This window comes from Microcebus murinus, chromosome 6, assembly GCF_040939455.1.
Source record: "Microcebus murinus isolate Inina chromosome 6, M.murinus_Inina_mat1.0, whole genome shotgun sequence".
Taxonomy (NCBI): domain Eukaryota; kingdom Metazoa; phylum Chordata; class Mammalia; order Primates; family Cheirogaleidae; genus Microcebus; species Microcebus murinus.
Window position 1 is genome coordinate 96,754,583 of NC_134109.1, and position 26,389 is coordinate 96,780,971.

The 26,389-nt window shown below is 33.6% G+C and overlaps 1 protein-coding gene across 2 annotated transcripts in view; it reads right to left on the bottom strand.

The window, feature by feature from the left end:
- The window catches only part of ICE2 (interactor of little elongation complex ELL subunit 2), a 52,277-nt gene that overhangs the window by 20,764 nt on the left and 5,124 nt on the right, over nt 1-26,389 (bottom strand). For both annotated transcript variants that reach the window (XM_076004436.1, XM_012782989.2), the window contains 8 exons: nt 19,921-20,182; nt 18,739-18,858; nt 8,166-8,303; nt 7,400-7,516; nt 7,066-7,225; nt 5,933-6,114; nt 1,192-2,191; nt 300-475 (listed from right to left, as the gene is read on the bottom strand). In XM_076004436.1, coding sequence (XP_075860551.1) covers nt 300-475; nt 1,192-2,191; nt 5,933-6,114; nt 7,066-7,225; nt 7,400-7,516; nt 8,166-8,303; nt 18,739-18,858; nt 19,921-20,182 — 2,155 coding nt within the window. The remainder of the gene's footprint in view (nt 1-299; nt 476-1,191; nt 2,192-5,932; nt 6,115-7,065; nt 7,226-7,399; nt 7,517-8,165; nt 8,304-18,738; nt 18,859-19,920; nt 20,183-26,389) is intronic.

Sequence of the window (26,389 nt, forward strand, 5' to 3'; positions counted from 1 at the left end):
ATGGAGTCATGTCAGTATTCAAAAGGTTTTAGACTCTGGAGCATTTTGAATTTCAGATTTTTGGATTAGGGCTGTTCAACATGTGTGTTCAATGCAAGAATGTTACTGGCATTTATGACTGTTATATATAATTAAACATTTCCCTTATTAACATTGATTTCAATATTTTAGTAAAAAAACTCAACCTGGAAATACTACAAGAGTGATCAACAATTTAAAATTAAGTTTCATAGCATGTTAAATATTTGCCGATTGTCTACTTATGCTACCATTTCTTAACTCCCCAAATAGCAACTTACTCTTCTGATTTTCTTCCGTTTTTTAGAACGCGGTCTTGTTTCTATTCTCTGGACACTGCAACGCACGAGTAACAACAAGTCTTGCAGGCTAAATAACTTATAAACAAAATTTCCTTCCTGGGGAGCTAGATATTCCGATGTATCTTCAACATAGTCCTGAAGTTCATATGGCAATCCTTTAAAAATAATATTTCTCATTTTTATTTTAAAATACATTAGCTCTTTACCCATTATAAAATAATTCAGTTAACTATTTTTAAATGTCTATCGACTTTAATTTTCTACTTTCTCTGCCTAATTAACCCTCACACTATTACCATTTCTGTTTAGTTTTACTGGAATTGCAGTGAGAGCTGAAATCCAAGCTTTACGTTTCTTTTCCTTTTAACTATTACCCTTCGCTAACTCTAGGCAAAGTCCAAATTAGTGAGACAGCATATCATGAGAAGAAAAAACACAGTTTAAAAAGTAATGTTATTCCTAATCTAGGCAGAGCTAAGATTTATATTTCACAAAATTAAAACAAATTAAAATGTACAAAACTGCAGTCAAACACCAAGTATAAATTTTGGATTGATCAATGTGTATGGTTATTTTTGATGTACTTACTCTTCATCAATTTGGTGAGCCACGTTACCTATAGTTTAGTAGCCACTGTACATGTTGGATAAACATAAGTAACCAAACCCAAATACCTCTGGGCATATGTCTATTACAAAGAAGATATTTTATAAGCTAAAATACTGATTGATAGATGGATAAATGAAATGTCAGTTACTATGTAAAGATTACAAAACAGATATGACATAGAGAAAGTGAAGGAATGAGGGAGAAATATCTAAGGAAATGGAACAGATACAACAGTATAAGTTCCTTTTACATATTTACTTACGTCCTTTAGGCTTCTGAAATGCAGAAGGCCATCCAGATCTTGGCCAATTGGAGGCATCTGAAGGAGCAGAGAGTTGCTCAGAAACAGAAGGCTGATTAGAATTTTCTAAATTCATTAAGGGTACTTCAGGTACTTTTCTGGAAATTGGCTTTAAGAGCTCATCTTGCATTTTTAAAATCTCTCCAACTGGATCAAATTTTTTATATACTCGTTTGATAGGTTTTTTTAAAACACATGACTCTTCTGGACTACAAGCAGCATTGGTCTGGTTTCCTACAGATGCCTGTCCTGAGGAAGAATTTGGGCTAGCTGGTTTAGAGCTTAAATTAGAACCCACAACGGTTGTCTTTCCATTATTATTACTATTTTTACACTCTGTATCAATGATTAAACAGTCCTCATCTGTATCACTATTGCAAAGAATTACATCCTTAGTTTTAGCTGCTTCTGATGTAACAGTTTTTTCTTTGGAGTTGTCTATGGTTTCTAGAACATTTAGTCTTTCATCATTGGCATGTACCATATCTGTAGTCATATCATTTTTCTTAGAAATTTCAATTTCCTTAGAACTTCTTAACTGTGAGGCCTCAGATGTTTTCAAGTCACTATCTTGTATCAGCGACTTGTCAGAATTTGATACCTTTTCTCCACATGGTTCACCTTCCTGATCATCTTTATTTTTGCACTCTTCAGGGCCACCCTCCATACCAGTGACCAGTTGTTTCTCCTTCTGCAACTGTTCCATCAGTATCTGTGATAAACTTCTAGAATTAGCAGAAATGTCTGGTGCACTTGGTGCTACAGGTATAGCTGCTGCTTTCGGGGCTGTGGGAGTATCTGTCACATTGGGTACTATGGAAGTATTTGCTGGACTTGGTGACTTTGATGGGTTGGTGGTGGTTACTCCAAAAGTTTCAAGTTCTGTGACATCATCATCGAAATCCAGATCCGAATTTTCAAGAGTCTCAATTTTTCGGCACTCATTAACTTCATAGGATGTCTTAAAAAATATATTGATAAATAATTAATAAAAATTTCAGGCTGTCCTCCCCTATCTCTTAACATCCCTATCCCTCTCATATATAGCTCATGCTCTTTAAAAGTATAAATAAGAGTGTAATGGCTCTAAAATGTTCTTGCTTAAAAAGACAACAAATTACTAGCAACTCCTTAACCTTACCTTCCCATTGAAATGTTCTTAAAAACAGACACATTTGCCAAGTTGTAATAGCACAGGAAATGGAATACTTGTGAACTACCATATCCCAAGAGGAATTTCTACTAGTCGAAACCAGACAAGACTACAAAGAAGAAATGTAGGGCCAAAACAGGAAGGCAGTAGGTTTTCATTTATGCCTATTCTGTATACTCTTGCAGAGACACCACAGCTTAGCTGAGCAAGAGGAAAGCCCCTCTCTGCCACTGTGAGGAAGCTGCTTTCCAATGCAGCCAGAGAAATGTCACCAACCTCGGTGCACCCCTAACATCGGTTAGTGACTTTCTTAACACATCTACTGAGGGAAAAAAACTCTCAGTAATAAGAGATGGGGCAGAAATGGACAGGAAGTTTATTTCATTCTGGGACATGAAGTCATTAAGGTTGTAGTTTTTCATTTACTGTTTTGATAATGGAAGAACTACACACAGTTTTAATTTACTCAGGAATAAATTGTCCCCTTTACAAATAGACAAGCACCAGAAGATCTCTCCTCAATCGAGCAGAGCACTTTAGATAAATAACATGGGAATTTGGTGATGGGTTATCTACACCCATACAGCTAGATCTGAGAGAAAGATTCCAACAGCAGTCAGGCAATAGGTAAGAAAGATCAACCCAAGTAAGTTATTTAACCTCTCTGAACCTCAATTTCCTCTCTAAAATAGGTATAATAGGGTCAGCTTCTTGGATTTGTTCTAAAGATTAAATGAGAAATTATATATAGAAAGTCTCCTGGCATAGTGCCTGGTACACAGTAAGTAACTTCTTTGTAAACGGTCACTCCTACTGAAAAATAAAGACTATAAAATTTAGTAAAAATGTAAAATTATACTATATACTACTTAAATGAGGTATTCCTACACAAAAAGATTTAAAACAAAATAAGAGATGCCATCAAGAAACAAAAAGAGGAGAAATAACAATATTAGTATTAGACAAAGCAGAATTCAATACAAGAATTTCTATTAGATAGAAAAGGAGGAATACTATGTTAAAAAAGGATAAAATCCACAATGAATAGATAATGGTTGTGAATTGTGACATGCCAAATAACAATATCAAAATATATAGTCAAACTGAAAAGTAAATGGAAAATTTGAGAGAAACACAATTGTACTTGTGTTAATGATACATTCTAAGTAAAAATAAATAGGGATATATAAAGTATGAATAACATGAATTAAATGACGGAAACTATATGAAAGATTGAATACACATAGGTAAATAAACTACAAACATATACCTTTCCCTCCCAAAAATCCAAAGGTCACTTCCAAAAATGGACTATAAATTAATACACAAAGAAAATCTCAATATAGTACAAAGCAGAATCTGCTAAGGTCTTACACTCTCTTCAGAAGGAAATAAAATTAGAAATCATTACAAAAAATGTAAACAAACAACAATAAATCCAAGCATGTGGAAATTTAAAAACATTCCAAACTGTTAGATAAAAGAAGAAATCAAAATGATAGTCACAGAATACTCAGCAATAATTAGAATACTAGACGTTAAAAATCAGAAATATCAGAATTTGAGGCTCAAAATGACATTATATTCCTCTAAGAATTATTTTCACTACTTTTGTTAGGTGTCTGGAGACACTAGCAATCCAAAAGCATTTTACTTGCAGTTCAGGGCCTGAAAACTCAGGCTGTAATTATAGTCACTGAGAAAGCTGATTTATTTCTGGTTCACCCTTATTCCTGGGGTCCAAGCCCTTTGTAGAAAACTGAACTCCGACTTTTGTTCCCTTAGTCCTGTGATTTTGCCAAAAGCACAGTTGATTTTCTCAGCTGCCTCTTTAGAACTGGCAAAAAGACCCTAAACTTATCTCCAGGCTTATCTTCTGAATTCCTATCTTCTTTAGAATCTCAGCCCTATAATTCCTCGCTATCTTGTTAGCTCTTTAATGCTTCTAAGAAAGACATTTTTACATCTCATCCAGCTGTTGTAGTTGTCATCATAATATGAACGTTCATAATATGAATGTCTAAATTATCTGGTCTACTATTACTGAAAGAAGTTACTGTCACTTTTTATTCCTCTTAACCTGCCTCATGTTTTTTAAAAAATTAATTAATTAATTAATTAATGGAATGAGGACTTGCTTTGTTGCCCAGGCTGGAGTGCAGTGGTATAATCATGGCTCACTGCAGCCTTGAACTTCTGGGCTCAAGTGATCCTCCTGCCTCAGCCTCCCCAGTAGCTGGGACTACAGGTGCACACCACCGTGCCCAGCCCTTTGTGTTCTTTATAACACTTGTTACCTCCTGACATTCACCTCACACCAATATGAATTTTTGGTAGATTTGAAAAAGTAAAATGTATAAGAAGAAAATGTATGAAAAGTTGGAACTGCTATATGACATACACATCATAAAAATATTAAAAGGAAAATGGCAAATACAGAAAACATAAACAAATACAAAAGACAAAAGGCCAATATCCTTAAAACTGTATGAGCTCATTTTTATATTTTATTTTTAAATTTTGCTTGCTTCCTCTCTTTACTGAAGTCTCTGTTCATATGTCCTGTCCTCAGAAAGGTATTTCTTGATCGTGAATATAAAATAGCCCCATCCCCATCCCTCTCCCTACTTCCTTTTAACCTACTCCATTTTTCTCTATAGCATTATCACTACTTACTCTTTTGCTGTTGTTTTATTAAATATCTGCACCCTCTGCCACTAATGTAAGCTGAGAAAAGAGATTGTTTTTATTCACTGCTGTATCCTCAGTACACAGAACAACACCTACATAATAAAAATTTGTGGAATGAATAAATTAAGTTTTTGATAAAAAATGTCTTTAGTAATCATTGAAAAAATATTTTAAAACACACAGAATAATAATGAAAGCTATTATTTATAGAGTGTCAAGCATAACTCTAAATGCTTTACATGTGTTACCTCATATAAACCCAAACAACCCTATGAGTTAGGTAATCATGATACCCATTTTACAGATGAGAAAACTAGACACAGAGAGATTATGTAATTTGCCCAAGGTCATACAGTTACCAAATATACTGGAAAGGATCTGGCCAAACACTTTCTGTACTAATCAAATTAAACTCATCTGTTCCTGTTTACACTGAATAACTTTTGAATATGAATGAGACCAATGAAACAAAACTTCCTATTAACCCACTAGCATGACTACCACCTCATTGACTGAGTTTTTAGTACATACATACTAAAAACTGTGCTCAGTATTTTACATATAATACCAAACTTAACCCTCATGACAACCTTGTGAAGTAGGTATTAATACCTTTCTTGTAAGAAAAGAGAAAACTGGGGTGGAGTAAAAGGAAAAAAAAAAAAAGAGAGAGAAAACTGAGGCTTAGGGAGATTAAGTTATCATTGCCTAAAGTCTAGCTAGACTTGAAATTCAATCTTAAATTTGAATTAAGGCCTGCATTTTTAATTATTAGGCTTACAGACTTGCAATAAAACTTTAGGCTTCAAAAGGATAAAAAAGTACATTCTCCTAAGGGAATAAAAACATATTACGTACGTCCATTTCAGATATACACTCTTCAGGTTTGTCCATAAATACTGCAGAGACTGGAACAGAAGTGTTTTTGGACATCATGAGTTTTAACGGAACTTCATGAAACATTTGATTTCTCTCTCTCATTGTCATTTTCTTTTGGGGAAGTGGTGAATTAATATATATTGCTTTAACTGGTTTTGAACCTTAAAACAGAAACAGAAGAAAAGGGGTGATTAGTATCTAATAGTCATATTTGTTTTAAAAAACAGGATATATAACGTAAGGATCACTAAAGAGACATAGGACAGGACAGTAGTAGCACATGTCCCATATATTTGCCACCCTTGGACTAGAAGACTTTAAAGTCCCTTAGAAATCTAAGGGCAAGAGAATCCAACTGGCAGGAGAAATATGTTCTCTTCCTAACAATGTTTAAAAAGGATTTTCTGTTTTTTACTATTATAGTCTTACTGTCATTATTACTCAGTTCTTACATGAACTTGCACAAAGTGATGAAATTTTTACCATCAAGAATATATTATTAATACATTTAACTCTAATTTGTAGTTTTGTTTCATTAGACCTACTCTTTTACTTATTGCATTTATGTTGTAATATATAATAATATTAATTCTGGAAGATATGAAAAAATATATAGACCTTAACAGTAGGGGGAATTTTTTCATATAGAGGAATTAATGTGCAAATATTAATTTTATCGTCAAAAGAGAGACTATCCCACTGCTTATAAGTACAGATTTACTGTAATTCTGAATTCCAATAAAAGACAAGCAAATAAGTACTGGAAACTCACCATTTGAGGTTGTCTAATAAAGTACTGCATTCCTTTCATTTCAGTAAAAAACAGAACCTCACCATTTCATGTACTTTTGGCCACCCTAGTGCAGTTACTTATCTCTTACCCCCCAACATGACTTCAGGTACTATAGACCTAATAATTCATTTAGAAGTATCAATTTTACAGTAGCTTTATATATGAAAAAGTTCTACTGAATGTAAATGTCAAATTTACATCCTTCTTTAATCAAGACTTACATTTTTGTTTGACAAATGACTACCTACGTTTAGACAGATGAAATGGAACTATTACAATCCCTTTTTGAGAGCATAACTTGACATAGCAAATCACAAACCTGCGACAGGTATTATTTGAATACACACTGGAATTTCCCACTGTTCCTTGTAGTTTGGTCCATGATTATTTAATAAGGTAAATAATGATTGACTAGTAAGAGCTATCTGAGGGTGGTATCTTGAAACAAGCTTCTCTGCATTTGGATCTTTACTAATATCCTGAAAAACAACATATAACTTGTTACTTGGTTATACTTACTGAAAATTTCTTTGGTAAAGTAATGAAAAGAATGAAGAATGTCAGAAAGGGCACTTTAGAACAATCAGGTTACATGTACTTTGTGAGGTATAAAAAGATTATTTAGGAAGATCCAAAACTACCTTGGTACTTACATAATGCATAGCTTTAGCTGTTTGTTCTGGTGTTTCAATGGTAGATGTGTTATCTTTTGAGAGCTGTAACTTTGCAGGCATTGAGGGAAATACTGTTTTCACATATTTTACACTGCCCTAAAATTAGAAAAAAATGAACCACTTTATTATAAAAATTCTCAAGTATTTTTTTCTGAGAAAAGTATACTTCATAATATAAAACTCTTAACTGAAACTTATTCCCTAAATGCAAATGTCAAATTTAGAGCCTCTTTAAGCCAAAATATTCACGTTTTAGCTTGACAACCACCACCAATGTTTTTTTTAAAAAAGATCCAAGAAAAGGGTTTCATAGAATTTTCTCTGCTACTTTAAATTCTTTTTTTTAAAGCACCATGTTCTGCTAGATGCCACTTTAAGTTCTATCCTCTCTTTTCATGAAGTACAAATCATAATCACATATAGTAGAAACTAAAATATACTCTGTACACACTTATTTTCAATGTTTGTGAATAAAATCCCTTAAAAGAAAAAGGGCTTCCTGCATATATGCAGGAGCATTAAGAAGAATGGAAAGTAAGAAAAGGAAATCAAGAAACAAAGTAGTGGCACTTTTTAAAACATCAAGTATTTGGATTCATAAAATAAAAAGGGACACAGATTTGTATTATATATTTTAAAAGTTATCTCATTATTGCTCAAAATTAAAACATAAAATAATATATGCATGAAAAACAGATATGTTTTAGACAAAAAAAGCTTATACTTTTCACATGATAAACCTTACCAATGCAAGAAGAGTTTTTTCTAACTTTAATCCCATCTCTATTCTGAATGGGAAGAATCCCATTAAGCTGGTGACTTCATGAAGAGAATAAAATTCTGGATACCTTTTCACTTGTTCAATGCAAGCTTTTAAAATTTGCTAAAAAATAAAAATTAAGAAAAATTCATTTGTATTGTACTTCCTTTAATAATGGAAAAAATTTTTAGTTACATGTGACTATATAATTATTCATTGCAAAAATTAGCCTTATTTCATCAATCAAGCTTCTAACAATAGTGTATTCCTTACTTAATCTATTTTATAACAATTTTTAACCTAATTTCTTTAAATACTGATATTGAATATTAAAATTAGCACTCTCAAAATCTGAAATTAGAGAAGACACATATCATATTTTCTATGCTACTTAAGAAATTGTCAAAGTCCTATGAAATTTCAACACACTTTACTGCAATAAAAGCTGTTATATGAATGATTAGAAATAAATAATTTTAATACTCTAAAAGGATTCCCAAGCACAATGAATTAAGGAAGTAGTTATCTTACAGGTCTTTCTAATCTACAACCTAAAAAGTAAATGAGAGATGTTGAAACTAATTCGAATGATGGTGTACTTAGTATTCTATTCTCTACAAACTCTTCAGAATATTAATAATTTATCAGGAAATATAATCAGTAAGGAAATAAAACTCACAGCTTTACCCAAGAAGAGTATGTGCCACTTGAGATAATATGTAAATAACTCAGAGACACACAGCTGTTTTGGTGGTGGGGAGATGAGATGTTTACAATTAAAATACGCACATATATTATCTTCTAAGATACATTACTTTTTCGTCTGTTAACAAACCTTATCTGAATCATTTAGAATATATTTTAGATCACAAAAGCTCTTAGTAATGTCTTTATTATTTGTCTATATCTCCTCTACCTTTAGACATTTGCAAAATGTGTAACATTACAAAACAATAGCCTTACTCCAGTATATCTTTTCATCTGTAGTTTCATAACCCCTTCTCCCATTTTTGTGGTAGATACACCAAAGAACCCTCCTATTCAAATAAAACTAGATCCTGGATAAAGTATAACATAACAATTTTCATGCATCGCTGGGCTTGGTGAAAAGCTAAGAAAATCTCTAAGAATCATAAATCAATAAATATTTCTCAAACACACAGAGAAACAAGAGCAGTGAGCAGTAAGAAAACCCATGAAAAGTGAGGTGGTTCGAGGGCAAAAGCTTCAATGAGTTCTAAGATCTGGGGGGAGCTGAACATGAGACTTATACATTTAAGCCTTGAAAAGTAGGGATTTGAACAGATATACACACACTCAAGTGCTTAGCTACATTATTTACAACAGCTAAAAGGTGGAAGCTACCCAAGTGTCCATTAATAGATGAACAGAGGCTGGGCACGATGGCTTATGCCCATAATCCTAGCACTCTGGGAAGATGAGGAGGGAGGATCACTTGTGCTCAGGAGTTCAAGGAGCTCTTGCCTGAGCAAGAGCGAGACCCCATCTCTATTAAAAATAGAAAAATTAGCCGGGCATCATGGTATGTGCCTTAGTCCCACCTACTTGGGAGGCTAAGGCAGGAGGATCCTTTGAACTTAGAATTTGAGGGTTCAGTGAGCTATGATGATGCCACTTCACTCTACCCAGTGCTACAGAGTAAGTCTCTGTCTCAAAAAAAAAAAAAAAAAGATGAACAGATACACAAAATGTGCTATATCCATACAAAGGAATATTATTCAGCCTTAAAAAGGAAGGAAATTCTAACACATGCTACAACATGAACTCTGAGGACATTATACAAAGTAAAATGAGTCAGTCACAAAAAGACAAATACTATATGTTTTCACTTACATAGGGTACCTAGAATAGTCAAATTCTTAGAGATAGAAAGTAGAATGGTGATTGCCAAGAATTAGGGGGAGGAAGGAACAGGAAGTTATTGTTCAATAGGTATTGAGTTTCAGGTTTTTTGTTTTTTCTTTTTAATTTTATTTTTTATACACCACTAAATGAATGAGGATTGAATTTTGTTTTGGGAAGATGAAAAGTTCTGCAGGTGGATTGTGATGATATCACAACCATATAAATGTATTTAATGCCACTGAACTATACACTTAAAAAAGGTTAAAATAGTAAATTTTATGTTATATATGTTTTATCATAATTTGTTTGAAAAAGAGAGAAATGAAAGATAGCCTGATGTCTACCCCAGGGAAATCTGGGAATTCCAGAAAGAGCTGAGAGAACAAAGGAGAAAGAATAAGTGAAAATGGTTGAGAATTTTCCAGAACTGATGAATAATATGAATTCACGGACACAAGAAACACAATGAACCAGTAGGATTAAAAAAAAAAAAAGCGTATTACGCATGTTATAATGAAACTGTAAAACACCAAAAATAAAAATAAAGTTCAGAGTGAAAAGACAGATTTCCTAAAAGAAATGACAACTAAACAGATAACACACTTTTCAGTAACAACTAGACAGAAAATGTAAAATAACTTCAAATGTTGAGAAACAATAACTTTCAACTTAGAATTGTGTATCAATAAAATTATCTTACTAGAATGAAAACAAAACAAAAATATTTCCAGATAAACAAATAAGGAGATTGATTGTTCACCACCAAGAGACTGTCATCAAAGGAATATCTAGAACATATAGCATTTCAGGAAGAATGAAAGGATCTCAGAACATAGGTTTAGGAGGAAAAAATTATGGGCCAACAATTTCATAAACCCTTTTTGTAGGTAAATTAGAACAAACATAGTCCATATAAAATAATAATACAAGTACGTTTAAAAAAGAGCATTACAACAGCAGCAGCATGTAAGTTGGGAGGGATGTGATGAGAGTCAAAATGCTCTATGGTTTTTGTATTGTTTGGGAGAAGGGTTAAGATATTAGATAAAGGCCGGGCGCTGTGGCTCACGCCTGTAATCCTAGCTCTTGGGAGGCCGAGGCGGGCGGATTGCTCAAGGTCAGGAGTTCAAAACCAGCCTGAGCAAGAGCGAGACCCCGTCTCTACTATAAATAGAAAGAAATTAATTGGCCAACTGATATATATATAAAAAAAATTAGCCGGGCATGGTGGCGCATGCCTGTAGTCCCAGCTACTCGGGAGGCTGAGGCAGGAGGATCGCTTGAGCCCAGGAGTTTGAGGTTGCTGTGAGCTAGGCCGACGCCACGGCACTCACTCTAGCCTGGACAACAAAGTGAGACTCTGTCTCAAAAAAAAAAAAAAAAAAAAAAGATATTAGATAAAATAAGTATACACTGGAAAAAGTCAAAAGTAACTAGTAAGAGAACAGAAATAGAACGTATAAATTCCAAATCAATAGAGAGGAGAAATGAAAGGGGAAAAATAGGTAAACTGCCTCAAAAGAAGTAAAAAAGACAGCAGCACAGAAAAAAGAGAAACAGAACACAAGCAACTCCATATACACCAATTACAATGAATGTGACTAAACTTTCCAATTAAAAGACAGACTATCAGATTTTATTTTAAAAGAAAAGCAATCTAGCTAAACACTGTTTTAAAAGATACCTGTAAAACACATCTATAGATTTAAAGCAATCCCAATTACAATCCCACCTAGCTTTTTGTAGAAACTGACAAGTGGATCCCAAAATTTACAAGAGAATGCAAAGAACTGATAAAAGCTAAAACAATTTTGAAAAAGAACAAAGTTGCAGGACTTCCATCACATGATTACAAGACCATAAAACTACAGTAATCAAGATCCTATGGTTCTGGCATAAAGACAGACATGTTTCATTTTGTTAATAGAAGAAAATAAAGTCAAGAAATTGATCCATGTGACAGCGACAAGGTAATTAAGAGAAAAAACAACCTTTTCATCAAACTGTGCTAACCAGTTCCTCAACATTAGCATTACTGACATTTTGGACCAGATAATTATTTGTGGTGTGGGGCTGTCCTGTACATTGTACAATATTTAGTAACTTCTCTGGCTCTACACACCAGATGTCGTAAGTAACCCCTACTCAGTTGTGGCAATCCAAAATGTCTTCAGACATTGCCAAGTGTGCCTTAAAGATGCAAAATCACTCTAAGTTGAAAACCACTATGCTAGAACAACTAGATTTAGGGAAGAAATGAACTTTCATCCTTACCCCACATCTTATACAAAAGTAACGTAAAATGAACATAGACCTATACCTATAAGTTAAAACTGTAAGACCTTTAGATTAGTTTCTTAACATAAGCACCACTGACACATTAGGCTAGATAATTCTGTGTTGTAAGGGATGCCACATGCATTTAGGATGTTTAGCAGCATCCTTGGCCTCAACCTAGTAAATACTATTAGGTAGGTGCAACAGTAATTGCGGTTTTGGATTGTGAATTTTAAGTCATTATAATTAGGCTGAAACACACCTTTATTAGTCAGAATAGGAACCATTACAATCAACACATTTTTGCCAAAGAAAAATAAGTTTGTTTATTCCTGTAGCATAAAAATCTGTGCTTCAGAATTCAATGAATTCTTGGAAAGCACTTTCTGCATCCTGCTGGTTGTGGAAGTGTTTTCCCTGCAAAACATTGTTGTAGTTAGTGGTAGTCAGCTGGTGAGAGGTCAGGTGAATATGGCAGATGAAGCAAAACTTCGTAGCCCAATTTGTTCAACTTTTGAAGCGTTGGTTGTGCGACGTGTAGTCGGGCTTTGTCATGATTGAGAATTTGGCCCTTCCTGTTGACCAATGCCGGCTGCAGGTGTTGCAGTTTTTGGTGCATCTCATCGATGTGCTGAGCATAATTCTCAGATGTAATGGTTACACCAGGATTCAGAAAGCTGTAGTGGATCAGACCAGCAGCAGGCCACCAAACAGTGGCCACGACCTTTTTTTTGGTGCAAGTCTGGCTTTGAGAAGCGCTTAGGAGCTTCTTCTCAGTCCAGCCACTGACCTGGTCATCGCCAGTTGTCACATCAAATCCACTGTTCATTGCACATCACAATCGGATTGAGAAATGGTTCACTGCTGCTGCGTACAAGAAGAGAACATTTCAAAATGACAATATTTTTTATTTTCAGTCAGCTCATAAAGCACCCGCTTATTAAGCCTTTTCATCTTTCTAATTTGGTTCAAATGCCGAATGACCTTGAGTTCTTCAGCAACTTCTTGTGTAGTTTTAAGAGGATCAGCTTCGATGATTGCTCTCAACTGGTCGTTGTCAACTTCCAATGGCTGGCCACTGTGCTTCTCATCTTCAAGGCCTTAGTCTCCTTTGCAAAACTTCTTGAACCACACTACACTGTACGTTCATTAGCAGTTCCTGGGCCAAATGTGTTGTTGATGTTGTGAGTTGTATCCACTGCTTTACGACCCATTTTGAACTCAAATCGCTCGAATTTGCTTTTTGTCTAACATTATTTCCATAGTCTAAAATAAATATAAAATAAATAAGTAATAAATCATTAGCAAAAAAACATAACATGAGAAATGCACATTAAAATGACATATAACATAAGCACATTTATCTAGGAATGTATTCCAATAGGAAAAGGCAAATTTCAACAATGCTAAAACCGCAATTACTTTTGCACCAACCTAATAGTAGTATTCTACCAGTTGTAACAAACAAAAATGTCTCCAGATATTGCCAAAGGCCCGCCCCCAGAAGGGAGACGTGAAGATGTAAAACTAACCCCAGTTGAGAACCACTTGGGGTAGGTAAATATTTCTATGCTAGAACACATAAGAACACTAATCATTAAAACATTTTGAAAAACTAGGCTTCATTAAAATTAAGTCTATTCTCTGAGACACACTATTTTAAAAATATGTCACAAACTGGGATAAAACTATGTATATAATGAACTTGTATTTAGAATATATAAAGAACTTTTATGACAATAAAAATAAAGGCCATTAAAAAAATCAGCAAAAGATTTTAATAGACATTTCACAAAAGAACATGTATAACATGAATGAGCTCATAAAATGATCTTCATTGGTCATTAGGGAAATGCAAATTAAAACCATGAGACCACTATAAGATTGGCTAAATTTACAAAGATTAACAATATGAAGGTGTGGAGCAACTGGAACTCTCATACATTGCTGGTGAGAGTATAAAATGGTACATCCACTATAAAAAACAGATTGGCAGTTTCTAATAAAATTAGACTGCCTCCCACATGCTCAAGAATTTACCTAAGAAAAATGGAGACACAGGTTCCCCAAAAGCCTTCTACAAGAATTTTCATAATAGCTTTATTCATAATAGTCTCAAACTAGACGTAACACAAATGCTCACCAACAGTTGAATGGCTAAACCAATTTTGGTATAACCATACAATAAAACGAAAAGGAATAAAAAGGAACAAATCATGGCTACTTGCATCAACATCAACAAATCTCAAAAACATTCTGAAAGCAGACAGACACAAAAAAACACTGTATATGATTCAATTTTTATGGAAATCTAGAAAAGGTAAATCTAATCCATGGTGATTAAAAAGCATATCACTGGTTTCCTGGGGGCATGAGGAGAAAGATTCCCAGGGATCTTTTGGTATGATAGAAATATTCCGTATCATGACTGTGGTTGTGGTTGCACAGGTGTTGTATAAATGTGTCAAGACTCACTGAAATGGACTTATCATGGGTAATTTTTTATTATATGTAAATTATACCTCGATAAAATTGATTTAAAAAATTAAATGTGGATTTAAAAAGGGAGTTTAGTATGTAATGGCTATATGTTCAAACAATACAGATCTAGTACAACCTTTATAAAAAAAATGTTGGAGAATGGGAAGAGCACACAAAACAATTTTTTTCAGTAGTTTTCAGTAATCCTATTGTTTAGTAGTATTGGTACTGTTGCTCTAAGGCTGCTGTGAGTACAATGCAGGATAAAGCAAATGAGACACATGAGGGGTTTTTTTTCTTTAAATATGTATTTCCTAGCTCTATCCACCGACATAGTTTCAGAAACAATGACCAACCCAGCAGCAACCTGAGCAGCCCTAGTACCCAGATTGTCATCTTGAAATATCATTTCCCACTAAAAAGAAACAAGGGCTCTAGAAAATGTTTGATTCCAAGGTTTGAACAGAAAATGCACAAAATGATCCTCGAAGACTACTAGAGTGACTCAACAGAGCTCGGAAGCCAATATGGCAAGACTCTCATTGACCAAAATTGGTATTATTTGGGGTTCACAAAGGATTGCAGGGTACTGAAATCCATATGTGTTTAACTCTATGATTTAATAATAATATTTTTTTAAAAATTGATCACCATTGGAGAATAAGGAAGAATAAATTGATTTTTTCAAAAGTGGTATATGAAGGGAGAGAATCTAGCATTTACTTTGCTACATTTTAAGCTCCACAAACTGGGAAACTAAATAGTAGATGAAGAAAAGCATATCTTTATTCTAACTAATCAATGATGCAATTAAAATATCATAATTTTGTAACCCCAATGGATGAATGCATCCAGGCATTGAGCATCAAAAGCTCAGGTGGTTGGGGAGATGTTGGTCAAAGGATACAAAATTTCAGTTAAGTAGGAGGAAAAGTTCAAGAGATTTATTAAACAACCTGGTTTAACAACAATACTATATTCTTGAAAATTGCTAAGAGAATAGATTTTAAGTGTTCTCATCACAAAAAAATAAGTATGTAAGGTAATGCATGTTAATTAGTTCGATTTAACCTTCCCACAATGTATATATATTTTAAAACATGTACATGATAAATATATACAATTTTTACTTATTAATTTCAAAAAATAATAAAATTATAAAAAGAAAAAAAAATTGGTAACATACATAGCCCATAAAGTTTTATATTTGGAATACACAAAGAACTCTGACATATCAATAAGAAAAAGAACAATCCAGTGTAAAAAGGGCAAGACTTGAAGGCATTTTCCCAAGAAGAAATGACCAATAAGCACATGAATACATACTCAGTCTTGTATATATATATATATAGCACGATTACCTCTTGATTGGCTAAAACTAAAATGACTGTATCAGTTGGCATGGCGGATGTGGAGCAACAAAACTTTTTCACACTGCTAGTTGGAATATAAATTGACATAACCACTTTGGAGAACAGGTTGCATTATCTATTCAAGTTGAAGATACGCATACCCTATGACCAAATGATTCCACTCCTAGTTATACAGACAGTTCCCCACTTATGATGGTTTGACTTACAATTTTTCAACTTTATGGTGGTATAAAACTGTCACCATTTAGTCATAATGTACAGTATTCAATAAATTACAAGATAGTCAACACTTTTATTTATAAAATAAATTCTGCTTTCGATGATTTTGCCCAACTGTAGCCTAATGTAAGTGCTCTGAGCACATTTAAGGTAAGTTAGGCTAAGTAATGATGTTCAGGAGGTTAGGTATATTAAATGCATTTTCAACTTAACAATGGGCTTATTGAGATGTAACCCTATTGTAAGTCAAGGAACATCTGTAAATCCAAGTGAAATGTGTGCACATGTGCACTAAGAGATATAATGTACTACTATACGTAGTAATACAATGTAGAGTATAGTAAAAGAGTAGTGCTTAGAATAGCTCCAAACTGGAAACAACCCATATTCTGATCAAAAGAATAAATTATAGTTTATTCATAGAATGGACAGAAATCAAAATGAATGAACTACAACTACAGACAACATATGAATCTCACAAACACAATATTGAAGTGAAAGAAGGAACGCACAAAAGGCTTCCGTTCACATAAAATTCAAAATCAGGCAAAAGAGAGGTAGAAGAATTACAAAAAAAAAAAAAAAAAAAGTAGAGAAATTATCACCACCAAAGCTGAGATAGTGATTTATTCAAGGAGGAAGGAATGTTATTATCTGGTAAGGATACATAGGGGGCTTTTGGGTTACTGGTAATGTTTTATTTCTTGACTAGAGTAAGAGTTATACAAGTGTTTACTATAAAAGTATTTGTTAAGCTGTATATATTTGTTTTTAATTATTTACCAAAGAATGTTACTTTGCTAATAAGCATTTTTATATTTACTCAACAAATATTTATACTGAGCACCTGAGCTCAGGTGTGTGCCAGGCACTATTCTAATCATTAGGAATATAGCAGTGAACAAAACAGTGCTTACATATAGGAGTACGGAGAAAGACAATAAATAAAAATAAAACATAGTAAAGGAAACACTGAGGGTGATATTATTTCCTATAGGGTAATCAGGAACATCTTTATAGATAGGTGACATCTGATAACAGAGACCTAAAAGGATCAAGGCACTAATCCATGCAGATATCTAAGAAACAACTTGGCAGAAAAATGGAAACAGTAAATGCCAAAGGCCTTAAGGCAAGATCACATTTGGAAATATTCAAGAAACACAAAGAGGTCAGTAGGTAGAAGTATAACATCTGAGAAAGCGATTTATAGAAGATGAAACTAGGTGATGGTAGAAAGGGAGAGATCATGTAGGGCATTGTAGAACTTCGTAAAGACTTCCTACGAAAGAAGGGAAGCCATTATAAACCAGTGAAATAAGGGAATATGCGTTATGTTTTAAAAACATCATTCTGGTCCTTTCAAAGGCATTATTAAAATAGGAGCAGCTGCCAGTTCCCTTTTCCCATAGAATAATATGATATTCCATTTGAGTGTTTTATACTTGTACATTATAATTGTACAGAGCAATTAAAAATAAAATTCTTCCTTTTATTTAGAAGAATCACTCTTCTGGTTCGTATTAACAACAAAATTCTACCTTACAAAGTACTTTTTTTTAAACAATAAAACCAATATCTCTGCTGCCCCCCCCAATTTATAGTGACTAATTTTATTTTTTTTAATTGTGGTAAAATACACATAAAACTTACTATCTAAACCATTTAAGTGTAGTGTTCAATAGTGCTAAATATGCCCACATTGCTGTTTATAGTGACCAATCTTAAAGACTTAAAAAAATTCATACTGGTATTTGTAGATTAACTCTACTACAAAAATATATATTAATAGTTATTATTTAAGTAGTATACTTTAAATTTTTCCTAGGCTCACTGAATGATGGTGGGGAACAAGGTAGGGTGATTAACAGGCTTTGCTAATAAATATGAATGATAGAAGTATCAAAAAAATAAACTCAAAGTTGAAATTTAGCATTTGGTGATTCGTTACCATGAAGGTAATGAACACAAGTTCATATGACTGAGTTCTAAAGGACCATTCCAATTTTTAAGAGACAAGATAACTTCTTATACAGCTATTCTTTCACAAGGGAAATCAATGGATCAAATCAAACTATTCATGTGAGTAAAATGTAATGCTAAAATACAGTAGTTGGATCATTAAAAAATACAAACACAAGTGGTTATCCTGTAGTACACAACTGTGAGATGTTAGTAGTTCTACTATTTTAATACATGATGAATAAAACACCCATGCAAAACTTGGTGTCTAAACTGATAATACTGTCAGTTCCATATGCTTTAGGCAGGCTCACCACACATTCTAGAATGCTGCTATTGCCTATCACTTGGCAGTTTACATAAGATGTAATTTCTTTTACCTCTGTGAAGAGACGGGCATCATCAGAAAGCATATTATAATCCTGTGCACATTTCTTTGCAGAATTCTGCAAAAACTTTAGGAACTCAGTAACTTCTTCATTCACATGTTTTTTCATATCCTGATTTTTAAAAAAGTAGACATGTCTTGGAATAAAGTTTCATTAAAAAACAATCACTTCTCAATCACTGCTCTAATAATTTGGACTTAAAAGAATTACAATATCAAATCCAGAGTAGAAACCACAAAGTTAACAGAAATTATATAATGATAAACTTCTGTTATAAAAAACTCCACAAAAATAGAGAAGCACATGACTAATACTGTAATACATGCTTAGTAATTAAGAAACTTACGTTATAAAATGCTGTCAACATTAAAAAAAGAAAAGACAAACACTCAATGGAAAAATGAGCAAACAATATGAATAGATGAGTTATGAAAACAGAAATAAAAATGGCTTATAAACACATGAAAAATGCTTATTTTCATTAGTAATCAATGTAAATTAAATTAATGTAAAGCAAGAGATCATTTTCCCTCATTTTGCCTCGAATTAGAGGCAAAAAAGATAATGTCCAGTATTAGTCAAGATAGTTTTTTTTTTAAAGAACTTTCCTAAAAGAGTGGTACAAATTGGTTTAAACTTTTTGCTGAACAATTTACTCATATGAATTACTGTAGATCAAAGTGTTAAAAACATGCACAGTCTTTGACCTAGCAATTTAATTTTTATGCATTTATCTTAAGGAAACAATCACAGAGATGTGAAGATTTTGATACAAAGATGTTCGGTACAGCACGATTTATATAACTGAGAATTTGGAAACTTCTTAATTGAAATAATACTTAAGCAATAATTAAAAATTGGTACAATAAGCTATGTAAAGTTCTACTGCTAGTACTTAAGATCAACTTAAGTGAGACATGCTCTGAAGTAGAGCAAAATGCCTGAACTATAATAGAACCAACAAAAGAATTAAAGCACCAATACGGTCAATTAAACTTAAATTTTCCATTTTAAAAAATATGACTGCGTTACTGAAACCTTAAAATCTGTACCCCCATAATATGCCGAAATAAAAAAAAAATGACTGCATCCAAAAACATAAATGTAAATTTTGAATAAAATATTTCCTAATTTTAAATATTTTTTTCTGAAGCTGAAGAATAGAATACATACCAAATACTGAAAGTAGTCATTTTTATTTATTCCAACAGCTTTGGAATTTGCAGGAAACTTTGCGTATTTAACCAACAAGTCCACATAATTCCTCTGCTCTCTCTGTGAGAAACGAGAGAAACGAGGATAAGGAACTCTTGGTTTTGGAAGAAGAACCATTCCAATTGTGGTTTTAACTTTTTCCTTTGCTTGAGTTGCTGAACTAACTGCCGGCTCATTTTCTACAGAACTTGCTGAGGCATTCAAATTTTCTCCTATACGTCTGGAAAAAAAAATATAATTTACAAATATGTGCTTTTCACATGAAGATTACTATCATGGAATTTCATGATTCTCAATCACTGGAAGAATACAGCATGATTAACAGAGTAAACTCTGGATTATTATCTAACTCTGACACCTGCATTTTGATATTTAGCCATTTAGTGTAGATTAAGTATTCTGCAGGATATGATCACATTGCAAACTTACCTTCGATTACCTGATGGAGAGGAAGAGGCATACTTATTAGACTAGTTATTCAATTTAGAAGTTTTTTCCTGTTATTGAAGAGGGGAAAATCATTCTTCCCAATTATACTTGCAAAATATGCAAGTATTTTGTGTTTACATTTTATTACAATGCTAGTTGTTTTTTAATGCTTAAACTCTTCAGTAAGTTGTATCAATTAACATGATGACCAAATCCACTAAGAACAGGATATAAAGGGAGTCACAAACTTGAAGTTAACAAATTCACTGAGATTCTAAATTTTCTGGTTTCCTTTACTCATCTCAAGAACTAAACAGAAAATTCCAACATTTTGCGTTACATTTTATGGAAGCAGTAGTGGTTTTAGAAAAGTTGTACAATCCTCTATCGCTCTTGTACAGGGCTGAGTCCATGGAAATGTCTTTATGCTTTTTATGTATGCAAAAGAAAAATTCTGGCATTATCTATAGGAAATGTATCATAAGAGAAGGCAGTGAATATCTAGAGAACCTGCTACTGTATTTCTTTATGAAATGTGTGAAAGTTGTCAGAATCAAAACAGAGTCACTAATATTTAAAAATCCTGAGAGCGCCGGGGAAGTCTACGAAGAGAAGGTTCTCACACTTGTATGCTGGACAAAAGACACTTCTGCAAAGACATCTGCCCAGCAACTGCTTGTCTAACCTTGGACTGGTGTCACTATTGTTATTGATCTTTGTAGCCAAGTATAATTATTTCAAAATAATTGTACTCTCCTCTTAATTTTTTCCTTTAAAAACCTTTATTTTCATTTACCTCCTTGAATATACATACAGTTTAATGGCATGTGTATTCCCATTGCAATGCTCTATTCCTATATAAAGCACATTTTTGTTTTCTTTTCTCTTTTCTTTTAGACAGCCTCTCTGTTATTTAGGTTGACAAATGCTACGCTTATTTTAAAAAGTCACCTTACCATCCCAATTAAGGTGTATGAATATAAATGTCTTATCTTGTTCATAATCTGCCTCCACTCTTGCTATTCAGTTATTATAATCTACATTTTTAATAAGATAATTTAGAAGCCCCCCCCAAAAAAAACTATTTTCTTCACCTCTACAAGGAAATTGTGCTTTTCACATGAAGATTACTATCATGAAACTTCCATCATAGTAACTATTCCTATGACTTGACTCCAAGTTATACAACAAAAATCCACAGATGAAGGGAAACTAATGATTCATTTGTCATCCACCACTCATTAATATTTATTGAGTGACTACCATGTGCCTGCCTCTACAAGGGACTGGGGATACAACTTTGAGCACAGTACACTCTCTGCTCTCCAAAACCTTCTAATCAAGTGCATTAGACAAGTGAATGGAGAAGAAAGAAAATTATGTATTAATACATCAATACAATGTGACTATGGTTAGGTTTCCAAACTGAACATATCAAATAGGTGCCTGAGGGCCGGGCGCGGTGGCTCACACCTGTAATCCTAGCACTTTGGGAGGCCGAGGCGGGCGGATTGCTCAAGGTCAGGAGTTCGAAACCAGCCTGAGCCAGACCCCGTCTCTACCAAAAATAGAAAGAAATTAATTGACCAACTAAAAAATATATATACAAAAAATTAGCCGGGCATGGTGGTGCATGCCTGTAGTCCCAGCTACTCGGGAGGCTGAGGCAGAAGGATCGCTGAGCCCTGGAGACTGAGGTTGCTGTGAGCCAGGCTGACGCCATGGCACTAACTCTAGCCTGGGCAACAAAGTGAGACTCTGTCTCAAAAAAAAAAAAAAAAAAAAAATAGGTGCCTGAGAAGAATCCTAAAGACATCATGATTAGGGATTAAGAGGGAGAAAGGGAAGGAGGGAGAAATGTCCAGAGCAGTGGTTCTCAATCATGACAGTGTTAATTTCCTCAGGGCATTCTGGAAGCCTATAGGTGCATCTGGATTGTCACAAAAGAGAGGGGGATTAAAGGTGTTTAGAGGTGAGGAATACTAGATGCCTGGAATGTGTAGTACTACCCAATACAACTTTTCCGCCTTTCTCTTATCATATGCAAATAATTCTGGTCTGTTATTATTTATCCTAACAGTACATTTTATTCCCTTTTATTTTTTCTGTGATTCTTTTATAGTATTATTTATATTACTTCCCTTAAATACAATTTTATTCACTTTAACTGGTGTATCTCGTTACTTTATTATATCTTCCAGTATAGTGGTGTCTATGCATTTACATATTGAGACAAATGATTTTCCTTTTATTTCACATTTATGTATGTAGGATATTACGTTATTTTTTTAAAAAATTATGTTTGTGGTAATTATTATCTATTAATTTCATTTCAGTCTACTAAAGGAGGTATCTTATTTCTTATAAATATTTGTGAAAAAAATGGAAGGGTTTCAGCCTTTTAAGGCTGAGAATTACTAATTTAGATCTGTGTCTAGACAAAGGGTGAGTTAAGCTCCATCCAAAACTACCACTGATTTCTTTTAAATCAACTTTATAATACTAGAATAAATGTAAAAATTTCAAAAGATGGCAACAGTATGTCAGAAAAAGATTCAGATCTCCAAAATAAAACAAAATATTCAAGAACACTTTCCTAGAGCTAAACAATGGATTAAGAAACTAATCAAGAGAGCTGATTAGTGAATGGAAAAAGAATTTTGGAAATTAAAATTAGGATGCTTAGGCTGGCTCTGAAAATAATACAGGTGAAAGAAGACATACTTAGCTACTAAAGTTTCTCCAATAACTGTATAAAAATAAGCATATTTTAGGTTAACAAAATGAATATTAACTGCTGATCTTGGGAGAAATGTATTACAGCAAATTGATTTCTCACTAGAAAATGTCTTGAGAGCTATTCAAACCTAACAGTATTGTGTCTGCAACTCTTAACAATACTGCTTCACAGCTGTCTCTCTGAATATGAGAACATGTCTGTCCTTGTGGCACAAACTGGCAAATTTAATTAAGCTGCTGCAGCAACAAGATGCTGACTCAGATATGCCAGCATAGGAATGTCAAGAAATTCTAGCAGTTTAAATTGGCTACATTCAGCAAAGAATGAAATGGTAGCACATCAAGATCATTTCCTTGTGCAGCGCTGTCAAAATCTTCATCAGGGTGCAAACCAAAAGCATCTGACAGGGTTTCTCTATCCACATTTACAGCATTATATTTTATTTCAGTTGATGGTTTGAAGTTTTCCCCCTTCATTTTGTCAACTACCCATTCTCCTCTTTTACTTAAAGTTTCTATGAAAAAATGGCAGAATTTAAAACTTTTAGTTTCTATATTTTAAGCCTATTGGTTTGTAGCATCTTTAAAAGTAGCATTTGGAAATGGTGCTTGTAGTCTCCATCTCAAATCCACTTGTATCATCTGAGTTTGATTTACTTTGCTATATTAAATACATTAAAAGTTTATATTCTTTTTCTATTTAAAGCTATTTTCCCCCTTGTTGGCTTCAAAACTCAGTTGTAAGTATCTGCACACAGAAATTTTAATTTTTTTAAAAAAGGCAATTGTTTAAAATGGCTATTTCTACATGAATAGCTCACAGGACATTTGAATTTTCTTCTTTGTTCTTAGGTGGACTTTCCAAATATCTTATAACAAATATAAATTATTTTTGATGCTTCACAGAAACATAACACAATACTAACCTTTATATTATTCATTTGTAAAAAGGCTATTCAAGTTGTTCTTTCATTTTATAAAGATTTATAGAGTACAGAGAGAAAAAGGAAAAGCTTTTTATCTTGAAATTAACAGTGAAAAGCCTTTTTTGGGGAGGAAGAAGGGTTGAATAAAAACCTCATATTGTTGAAAGCAGCATAATTAAAGGTATCAATATTTTTCCAACATGTGAGAGAACATAAAAATACAAAATTAGGGATAATAAAAATTTTACATTCTTCCTGGTTTTTTTTCATCAAGAAAACAGTTGCAAATTAGTAACAGAGCTTGAAAATCCATTCCTTACTGTAATAATTCTTACTAAAACTTAATATTAGGAAAAAAGACTAGAAACACATAATATCAATGCCTTGTATCTTTATTTTTCTATAGTAAAAGGTAAAATTATACTAATAAATTATTTTGTGCTAGATAGAAATCTAAAAAAAAGAAGCATATTTTTAGTTTCTTTTTTTTCACATTTTTTTTTTTTTAAAGAGATGGGGTCTTGCTACATTGTTTAGGCCGGAGTTCAGTGATTATTCACAGGCACAATCATAACACATTGCAGCCTCAGACTCTTGGACTCAAGTGATCCTCTCACCTCAGCCTCCTGAGGAGCTAGGGCTACAGAAAACAAACATATTCTAAGAAAAAAAGATTCTAGGAGTTAGGCACACCCAACTGCCAGCAAAATGCCCTCCCTCTTATACAAAGCCAGGCTATAACACACACTTGGGATATACTAAGCAGAAGTGGACTTGGAGAAAACCAGTAAAATAATGAAGAAGCAGTGGAAAGGTGAAGAAGATTTATATTAGAAATCTTTAGTCTGAAATGACTAAGGCTGAATTAAGAATTCAGAAATAATGAGATGATTTTTAAAAAAATGATAAGGACATATGTTCTCTAAATCCCAGGATACGAGAATTGGTAACCGTTTTTTGATTCAAATAAATAAAAGTAACTCTTTATTTGATAAGTTTTAAGAAATTAGTTATCTCTAAGACATGGTACAAGTTGAATAATAGAAATAGTTTTTCAAAATATCCATAAATATACAGACATGAGGGAGTCTATTTCCTTACCCTTGTACAGCTGACATTAGCAAACACATTATAATTATGTACCCTGGCAAGAAGAAAGTTGCTCTGAAACTGCCTCTTGAAAACATTTATTTTTGAAATTGTATCTTTAAGAAAACTTCTGCTGGATTTTATGTGAACTTATCTATTCATTTGACAGAATCAAAAAAGCACTTTTTTCTTTAATGTTTTTAATGGCAACCTGGCAATATCTACCAAAATAAACATACACATACCACCCTCCACTTATAGGAATTTATCCTACTTACATAAAGCACATGTAAAAACAGAATGCTCATTGTAACAGTAGAGCAACAGAAACAAGCTAGCACACATCAATTAAAAATTATCTATATCCAACAACAGAATATGACACAGCAATGAAAAAGAATGAGGTCAATCTAGGCCGGGCATGGTGGCTCACGCCTGTAATCCTAGCACTCTGGGAGGCAGAGGCGGGAGGATTGTCTGAGTTCAGGAGTTCAACACCTGCCTGAGCAAGAGCGAGACCCCGTCTCTACTATATATAGAAAGAAATTAGCCAAACAACTAAAAATAGAAAAAATTAGCTGGACACAGTGGTGCGTGCCTGTAGTCCCAGCTATCTGGGAGGCTCAGGCAGGAGGATCGCTTGAGCCCAGGAATTTGAGGTTGCTGTGAGCTAGGCTGACGCCACAGCACTCTAACCCAGGCAAGAGAGTAAGACTCTGTCTCAAAAAGCAAAACAAAACAAAAAAGAATGAGGTCAATCTATACATACTAATGTGTAAAAATCACCAAGGTACGTTGGAAGGGGGGAAAGCATAACGCAGACCACTATATATAGTTTGCATCCATTGTACAAAAAAGGGGGGGTATACTAATATGTGCGTATTACAGTACACATACACCTATTATAGGCTAAGTCAATTCCACAGATGCATCCTCAACCCTCAGAGATTCAGATTCAAAGGGCTGGATTTAGAGTGCAAAATCAGTGTTTTATTTTATTTTGCAACAGGATCTCACTATGTTGTCTATGCTGATCTTTTTTTTTTTTTTTTTTTTTTTTTTTTGAGACAGAGTCCAGCTTTGTTAACCCAGGCTAGAGTAAGTGCCATGGCGTCAGCCTAGCTCACAGCAACCTCAAACTCCTGGGCTCAAGCAATCCTTCTGCCTCAGCCTCCCGAGTAGCTGGGACTACAGGCATGCGCCACCATGCCCGGTTAACTTTTTTTTTTTCCTATATATATTAG